The sequence below is a fragment of the Mustela erminea genome, chromosome 4, assembly GCF_009829155.1.
Source record: "Mustela erminea isolate mMusErm1 chromosome 4, mMusErm1.Pri, whole genome shotgun sequence".
NCBI classification, from domain to species: Eukaryota; Metazoa; Chordata; class Mammalia; order Carnivora; family Mustelidae; genus Mustela; species Mustela erminea.
The window spans coordinates 26,967,618-26,977,046 of record NC_045617.1 but is presented as its reverse complement, the minus strand read 5'-3'; the positions used below and the strand labels follow the sequence as shown (position 1 = coordinate 26,977,046).

General features: G+C 36.2%; 1 protein-coding gene and 1 pseudogene across 8 annotated transcripts in view; both read right to left on the bottom strand.

Annotated features, from left to right (window-relative positions):
• Positions 1-370: 370 nt before the first annotated feature.
• Positions 371-3,107, bottom strand: LOC116588180 (annotated as a pseudogene).
• Positions 3,108-3,586: 479 nt separating this feature from the next.
• The window catches only part of HACE1 (HECT domain and ankyrin repeat containing E3 ubiquitin protein ligase 1), a 127,473-nt gene continuing 121,630 nt past the window's right edge, over positions 3,587-9,429 (bottom strand). For 7 of the 8 annotated variants that reach the window (XM_032338946.1, XM_032338949.1, XM_032338945.1 and 4 more), the window contains 2 exons: positions 5,277-5,390; positions 3,587-4,728 (listed from right to left, as the gene is read on the bottom strand). In XM_032338946.1, coding sequence (XP_032194837.1) covers positions 4,626-4,728; positions 5,277-5,390 — 217 coding nt within the window. In that variant the 3' untranslated portion in view covers positions 3,587-4,625. Of the gene's footprint in view, positions 4,729-5,276; positions 5,391-9,429 lie in introns of those variants that run through there. The other variant, XM_032338950.1, reaches the window with a different exon arrangement.

The following is a 9,429-nucleotide window of genomic DNA, read 5'->3' as shown; positions in this document are numbered from 1 at the left end:
ATGGAGGTTAGAAGTTACCAGCATGGGAAAAAGAACAGGTGGGGAATTGGGGTGTCATAAAAAATATAGTACCACCCACCAAACTGGGGTGCCTGGATAGGAGTACTTGGTCTGCTTCAACCCAAGAGGAATCAGATCAAAAGTGGCTTGGGGGGGGCGCCTGGGTGGCTCAGTGGGTTAAGCCGCTGCCTTCGGCTCGGGTCATGATCTCAGGGTCCTGGGATCGAGTCCCACATCGGGCTCTCTGCTCAGCAGGGAGCCTGCTTCCCTCTCTCTCTCTCTCTCTGCCAGTCTCTCTACCTACCTGTGATCTCTCTCTGTCAAATAAATAAATAAAATCTTTAAAAAAAAAAAAAAAAAGTGGCTTGGGAAGGCTAGAACCGTCAGGGATGGATGAAGGAGGAAGGTCCAGGGGGCAAGGAGGCTGTTTGGCAACTAGGGTGAAGGGACTGCCCTCCCCTTGCTGGTATCCCTCCAGCCCTTCGGGTTTGGCAGGAAGAGGTTAGCCTGCAACCCTCATGGGCAGGTCCTAGGCTCCCAAATGCTCCAGGCAGGGGGCTGAATGGGGTTCACAAAGGCTTGCGTTCCAGGGAAATAATGGCATTGCCCCCCAACTTCTCTGCCAGGGTACATCAGTCCATGACATCCTCACAGCAGTTTGCTTATAATTCATGCTTGGTCTCCACCAGCTTCTTCATGATGGCGTCCTTCGAGCTGGCATAGATCATTTTGCTCTTAGAGGTGCCCAGAAAATAAACATTAGGTCCTCCTTCTTGCTCTCTTTGTTCTCACAGGTTGTGTCATAGAGGCATACCAGCAGTCCTTGTCTGGTAGCATCTTGACAACGGTGGCAGAGGGGTGGTCTATAGTCTGGCCCACATGCCCTTCCAAGATCTCCTTGCCCTCCTCCAGGTATTAAGATGTTCTTGCCCTGGCTTAGGCAGAGGAGTACCACCTTCTTGCACTTCTCACCTCCTCTGGTGTTGAGGATTAATGCACATACCCTCAAGTCACTGAACACCTCGATGATGCCATCAGAGACTGTCGTATCAGAGGCCATTTTCCGTAAGCAAAAGGGAGATAACAAGGAGAGTCAGGAGAGAGGATGGCCACTGCCGCTGCTGCTGGGATCCGACTCAAAGAGACTTACTTTAAGTTAACCACATTATAAAAGAGTAAGTTTTGTGGTTATGAAGATATTGCTTATTGTTACTGTTATGGCATTTTTATAGATCAAATAAAAACCCATTATTAATGCTTACTTCCCTTGAGACCAGTGTTTCTGGTCTCAAGGGAAGTAAAGAGACCAGTGTTTCTTTTTACAAATATCACATAGAAAATAACTCAGGCTTGTGTTTTAGACAACTAGGAAAAAAAGGTTATTTTAATGAGAAAGTTTTTATCCCATCTTACAATGCTTTCCCACATACAGTAGTAATCCATGGCCCAGAAATCATTCTTGTGTGAAACTGCCCCACATATGTTATATTTATTTATACACTAATCACTCTTCCATATACCTTATTTCACTTAACATACTTTAGAGACATTTATGTATCAATATGTATAAACCCATTTTATTCTTTGCAAATACTATTTAATATTCTACTGATGGCTGTAATTTATTAGTAACCCCTTACTGATAGGCATTTAAATTGTTTCTCTCTATAACGAGGCTTCAGGGAACATTCTTGTACAAATATCTTTATGACATGAACAAGATTATCCATGAGATAAATTCTTTGAATTGTTGAGCCAAGGAGTATGTGTACATTTTTAAAAAATCTGACATTGCCAAATTGCCTTCCAAAGAATTTGTACCAATTTATACTCCAGGGGAACATTTCTATCAACATAGATTCTTTAAAGCAAATTCCAATGCTGTCAATGGCCAAGAAGGTTACACAAATGAGGGAGGCAGGATGGGGTAAAAAGATGGTAGACTGAAGAGCGTGAATATTCAGTCAATGGAAGAAGTGGGTTCTCCTTAATTGCGGCCAACTATGCCTTCGAGGAATCAATGCCCAATATTGTTAGTGTCCTGCACTCTCAAAAGCCTAAAATCTAGACTTCTGCATGAAACCTTCAGATTTTTTAAATGTTGACAACTCATTTTGAATTTTAGAATTGGCATGACAAACTGTGAGTAGAAATCATCTACTGGGCCTCCAAATTGTGACCTTCACTTTAAAGCTTTCATTTCTGGCCCCATATCCAACCCACAAAGACTGTCATACCTCTAGGCAGCATTTAGCATACTGTTTTAAAGCTGAGATTTCCTTACATTTAATTTCTGGACAGACTAGAAGATTTTATGAACTATGTCATAACTATTCCCTCAAACTATGTGAACAATTTAATCTACTCTTGCTGAAATGCTTTTATTAATCCGTTTCCTATACTATGGTCCTTTGCCCTATATTTTTATTCCTTTAGAGTGCTGGTTCCTCTCTTTTCTCCGTTACATGGAATCACTACATGTTTTAAGGTCAGAGTCATTTTCCTATGAGAGTAATCTTTTACCCAAAGGGGATAAAAATCTCTAGTCATTTTTCTATGCTACTTTGCATTCAACATATCCATGTACTTACGGAAGAAACTGTGGGAATAAGGTATGTTAAAAAGACTTGCTGCCTCTCACTTAAATAGTATTTTTAATCCATATAAAATACTTTATATTAACTACATTCTTAAGGTTAAGAGATAAAGACAACATAAAAACAAAACAAAACCCTGAAGTTGTTAAGTCTGTACAAAAAATACTCAAATTCAGGGGTAAAATACCATGAAATTTTAAATATTTTGTTATCTCCTACATAAATACTTGCAAAAGGACTAATCTGACAAAGCCCAATGCACTGAATGATTATATAAAGAAACAAATGTTTGTTAAACATTAAAATCATAAGCAATGTAATATTAAAGAAGTCAGTTGCCTTTTTGAAAACTCAGAAGGCAACAACCTCTTATACAAATGAATTTTGAAAATCAAATTTTAAAAATTTTTAGCTTCATTTATTGTAAATATGCATTTAGTCTTAATTTTAAAGCTGTCGTTTTTAAAGAATTCCTAGTTTTAATATTAATTTGCTCAGAAATTCTTTTTATATGTAATATATAATATAAATAATAAATATACATATTCTATATATGTAAATATATAATATATAAATGTATATATATATACCTGCAAAAACAAAAGAAGATCAAAAGACATATACTAAAGAAGCTTCATAATGTAATAAAGTTTTCAATATATATTGAAAATATGACCATCTACTCATAGGAAAAAAATATGCATGAATCATTTTATGATTATGAATCATTGATGCCACTGGATAGTATACTTTTAGTTTCCAAAGGCAAAGTCCTAGACATTACAAGTTCCTCTGCTAGCACTTCTAACTATGTGAGTGTTCCGGGGCATCTGGGTGGCTCACTGGGTTAAAGCCTCTGCCTTCGGCTCAGGTCATGATCCCAGGGTCCTGGGATCAAGCCCCGTGTCAGGCTCTCTGCTCAGTGGTGAGCTTGCTTCCTCCTCTCTCTCTCTGCCTGCCTCTCTGCCTACTTGTGATCTCTGTCTGTCAAATAAATAAAATCTTTAAAAAAAAAAAAAAAAGGAATATGTGAGTGTTCCTACTTCCCCTTAAAAGGTATGCTGTAACAACTGAGGTGGATCCTTTCAAAAGAAAACTAGATTAAATCACTCTAAAATTTAAAAAGCCAAAGCTCTGTGTTAGGCACGTCATTTATCTCAACATTTTAATCATGAAAAATAAACAAGAATAAAAACTTACATATTTAAATTGTACTGTGCACATTGAACTACTTCTTCAAATATGTTATCAGAACTCACAGATAAAACAAAAGCAATAAAAAGAATGTGTTAAAATATTATATTTAATTTTACCTAAAATATAAATTAAAATAGGACATAAGACTTTGAGACCACAATATATATATGGGAAACTGACCACTGAAAGATGCAAATAATTCATACAATATAAGCTTTAATATATAAATTAAATGTCATTTCATCAGCTGTTAGTCACATCACTCTAAATTTTACACTATATATTAAAATATTAAAAAGCTAAAAAACATCATTGCAATATAGATTCAATATGGGAAAATACATATTTGTGGCTTTATACACAACCTAAATTAATTCACTCTATACAACAGTTTTCCAAAATATAAACAGCACTTTACATGCAACAGAACATACCAGGTTGGGTGTCCCAATACAATTTCATAGGAAAATAAAGAGAAAACACCCTTTCAACAAGACAGTTAAATGGTAGAGGTGGAATGTAGAATAAGGTTTCGCCTTAACACAATCTTCAATTAGAGTAAGGAAATATGAAAAAGGATAATTTCTACTATTTCAATTAGCATTTTTTAAATTGAAGACTACTGTGATTTTATATTTTCTAATTGTATCACAAACAGCAAACATAAAAGGGAAGCGGGAAGGGAGGGTAGAAAGCGTGATCCTTTATGAATTTTAAACATCAGCCCTGCCTGTGGGCTGCATTTAGGCTCCTTTTCTGTTGACAGTTTCCTAAATTATTTCTGCCACTCTGAATTGCGCATCAGTAATCAGATGAATTTTCCAGACTTCTTTACGCCATTGTGTAACCATAGCTGCCACAATGTAATGCCACAAGAAGTCTGTCCTTGAGTATTTCTTTACTTGGGTATTCAGGTAACTTAAGCATGTTGATGCTAAAAAAGAAAAATATACCATCATTAAATAGGAAATCTATGAAATTTCTGATTGTTTTGTCTAGCAGTGAAAACACTACTCAAAATTAACATAAAATCACCCTCTCAAATTTACATTCAAATTGGAAAACCCTGAAGTAGTATTTAAAAAGAAAAAAAAAAAAAACTGCTGCATTGCAGTTTCCTTTAGTATGCAAATGTAGTGGAAGAAAATAAGTTCCTTTCAGCCTAAAATAAATAAGCAATAAGGAAATTTAGTTTGAAGTGATGGTGTAATTCAGTGTTACTTGTGACAGTGTAACTTCAGTGATACTTGAACTACATTTAATTAAATTATACGTAGGTAGTTTCCTCAAATATTTTCCCTACCAAAAAAAGAGAAAGGCAAGGGATTATGCTGGTACTTATTTATCAGTGATTCCAAAATGCTGAAAACAGATTACTGTTGAGGTTTTCCTCTCAATGAAGCAGTACAGTAGTCAGACCTTTAATTATTCAAAATTAATCAAGACAATTCACAAAGCATTTAAATAAACATTTTAACATACCATGTGCTTGAAGTTGGTAGGAGATTTGGAGTATATGGCACAGCAGCAATTGTAAAGTTTTGCAATCCACTTCCACCCATGATATTAGCAAATCCACCATGTGGGACCCTGGAACTAAAAGTTCAGAGCTTAGTAAGTTGTAATCAGGAAACAAAAATCTTTGTGATAGATACATTTCAAATTATAAGTTATAGAGTTAGAATATATTCAACTCTAGGGCACTGACAAGGTAACATTTTTTGGTTCTGCAAAACTCCAGCTCATTATTAAAAGATGCTTTGTGGCCAGTTAGCAAGCTTCCATGGAGAACCTCTGTCCACATTTCTGTAAGCCATACCATGCTTTCAATTGGCCATTGCACATACCTCTATTATTGCACATAGCATAATGCATGTACAATTATTTTCTCATATGTGTCTCCCCCTACTCAACTGAGACTAACTTGAGGACCTAAATGTGTCACATTTGTATTTATACCTTTGGGGTTAGCAAAATGACTGGCATCTAACAGATATTCATTAGATACTTGCCAAATACATGGATGTTTGCTTGATTAATTCAAGCAACAGAGAGGCTCTTAGATGTAATCCAAACAATTTCCCTATATGTGAACAATATCTAGGATCTGATGGGGTTCAGGGTAGGCCATCCCCGAATATGCCACTTAGGCATACTGATTATTTCAAATTAAAGTTACTTAAAAACAACCAGTGCAAAAAGGACACTTAAACCTTCCTCTGTCTGGCTGAAAGCAGGAAATACATCTCCCATAGGAGAGGTACTCTCCCTATACCAGAGGGTAAAGAAACATCCTATGACCAGAGATAGGCAATTCAGGGCTGGGAAGGCTACAGAAACAAATCTCATTACTTCTTCACCAATTTACTACTCCAAGCACTAACTGCTTTGTCTTTTCAATCCCTCAAAAATATATTGTTTCTTTGTCTAAAAGAAAGTCCTGCTTGCTTACTTTGGTCACTTCTCTGAGATTCGTATTTCTATGAGCTCTAAAACATATGAATTAAATTTGTTTTCTTCCTATTAATCTGTCCATGTCAATTTACTTCTTAGACCAAGCCGAATAACTTTAAAAGGTAAAGAAAAATCTTTCCTCCCCAACAGGTCAAAGGATTTTTGTTTTGTTTTTCACTGTGGGAAAACTAGAATATTCTTTACATTTCTGTTCCAAAGAGTCACAATATCAGATGTATTTCTTTTTTAATGTCACCTAACATAAACATAAAAAGACCTCATTCAAATTTGAAAACCCTAACAAAATGCATACAGTATTAGAAAATTTAATCTTGGGTACAGGGCTACAGAGAATACAATCACAACTTCCTAAATTCTATTGTTCACATTTGAAAGACATTATTTCAAATTAGCTTTTGTATGTATCATGATTAAACAAAGTAATCCTGTAGAACATTTTGTTTTTATTTTATTTTTTTTTTAAGATTTCATTTGTTTATTTGTCAGAGAGAGAGAGCACAAGCAGGGGGAGCAGCAGGCACAGTAAGCACAGGGAGATGCAGTCTCCCCGCCAAGCAAGGAGCCCAATGAGGGACTCCATCCCAAGACCCTGAGATCATGACCTGAGCCGAAGACAGCCGCTTAACCGAATAAACCACCCAGGCATCCCAACATTTTGTTTTATATTGAGATTCTATTATACCTTCTAGATAAGTAAGAATGATAACAAAACAAAACAAAACAAAATTAATGTATAGGTACTAAAAGTATACTCAAACGCAGAAGTCTGACCAGTATTAGAAATGTTTTCTAACATGAGATTCTTAGTATAAAGCATAATTTAGTTCATTTAAAAAAAAAAGTTAAACTTTAGCCAAAACCATCTTTTTTTTTTTTTTAAAGATTTTATTTATTTATTTGACAGAGAGAGATCACAAGTAGGCAGAGAGGCAGGCAGAGAGAGAGAGAGGAGGAAGCAGGCTCCCTGCTGAGCAGAGAGCCCGATGCGGGACTCGATCCCAGGACCCTGAGATCATGACCCGAGCCGAAGGCAGCGGCTTAACCCACTGAGCCACCCAGGCACCCAGCCAAAACCATCTTGAAAAAGAAGAATAAAGTTGGAGGTTTCACAGTTTCTGATTTCAAAACTTAAATTACAAATCTATGGTTATCAGAAAAATGTAGCAATAACATGAAGCATAAAGACAGACATATAGAAGTAGAATAGATTATCCCAAATAAACTCTTGCATATATGGTTAAATCATTTTCAACCAGAATCCTAACACTCAATGGGGAAAGGACAATCTTTTTAACAATTGTGTTGCTGGATATCCACACTACCAAAAAATGGAACTGAATTCTCACCTGAAACCATAAACAAAAATTAACTCAAAATAAATCAAAGATCAAAGCATGAACTATAACCACAAAATTCTTAGAAGAAAATAGAGGGGAAGAGCTTCATGACACTGAATTTGGCAATGATTTCTTAGATATGACACCAAAAGTAGAGGCAACAAAAGAAAAATACATAAATTGAACTTTATCGAAATTAAAAACTTGTCCGCCACAGGACACCATCAACAAAGTGAAAAGGCAGTCCATGGAATGGGAGAAAATTATTTTCAAGTCATAAATCTGATAGGAATTGATATCCAGAAAATAAACAGAACTCCTACAACCCAACAACAATAATAAAAACCCAATTTAAAAATAGGGAAAGGACCCAAATAGACATCTCTCCAAAGAAGATTCACATATGAAAAGATGCTCAATCAGGCGCCTGGGTGACTCAGTTGGTTAAGCCACTGCCTTCGGCTCAAGTCATGATCCCGGAGTTCCGGGATCAAGTCCCAAGCTGGGCTCCCAGTCTGCTTCTCCCTCTGACCTTCTCCCCTCTCATGCTCTCTCTCTCAAATAAATAAATAAAATCTTTAAAAAAAAAAAAAAAAAGGAAAGATGTTCAATCAACGTCACTAGTATTGGGGAACTATAAATCAAAACCACAATCAGATATCACTTCATACACATCACGATGACCTGGATGACTTTTTTATTTTTTTTTTAATTTCTGTAAAGATTAATTAATTAATTTATTTTAGAGAGAGTGTGTGTGCAGGGAGAGACAAAAGGAGAGGGAGAGAGAATCTCAAGCAGACTCCCTGCTAAGCATGGAGTCTGACATGGGGATCGATCTCACAACTCTATGATCATGACCTGAGCCCAAATCAAGAGCTGGATGCTTAACCGAATAGACTGAGCCACCGAGGGACTCCCAGGATGACCATTTTAAAGAAAAAACACAAAATTTTTTAAAAAAAGAAAATAATAAGTATTGGAAAGGATATGCAGAAATTGGAACACTTCTGCATTGCTGGTGGGAATGTAAAATTTATATCAGCTATGGAAAACAGTATGGCTGTTTCTCAAAAAACAAACATAGAATTACAGTATATAGCCCAAAGAATTGAAAACAGAGACTGAAAGAGATTATCTGTACATCCATGTTCATAGCAGTGTTACTTATAAAAGCCAAAAAAGGTAGAAGCAACTCAAGTGATCATCCATGGATGAAAGAATAAGCAAAAGGTGGTATATACCTATAGTGGATAATTATTTAGCCTTAAAAAGGAAGGAAATTCTGACATATGCTACAATGTGGATGAACATTGAGGACACTATGCTGAGTAAAATAAGCTAACCACAGAATGACAAATGATACGCGGTTCCACATATATGAAGTACCCAGAGTAGTGAAATTCAGAGAGAGAGATAACAGAATGGTGGTTCCAAAGGGCTAGAGGGAGGGAGTATGAAGAGTTAGTGTTTAACTGGTACAGTTTCAGCTGCAGAAGATAAAAGACTTCGGGAGCTGGATGGTGGTGATGGTTGCACAACAATGTGCATGTGCTTAATGTCACAGAACTGTACTTAAAAATGGTTAAAGTGTTAAATGTTATTGTACTTTCTGCCTATACACTACAAAAACTGTGGAAAAATGCACCAGAATTTTGTTTAAAATCATAAATGGTATGTATACATCCATCGGGGAAAAAAAATCCAATCCACAATCCAATATAAATAAAACTCTAAAAAAGAGCAGTTTTCTTTTATAGCTGGGAACTTGTTTGGTTGCTATTAAATGCTTTACTCATGAAATGTCTGACCTTACCTTAGAA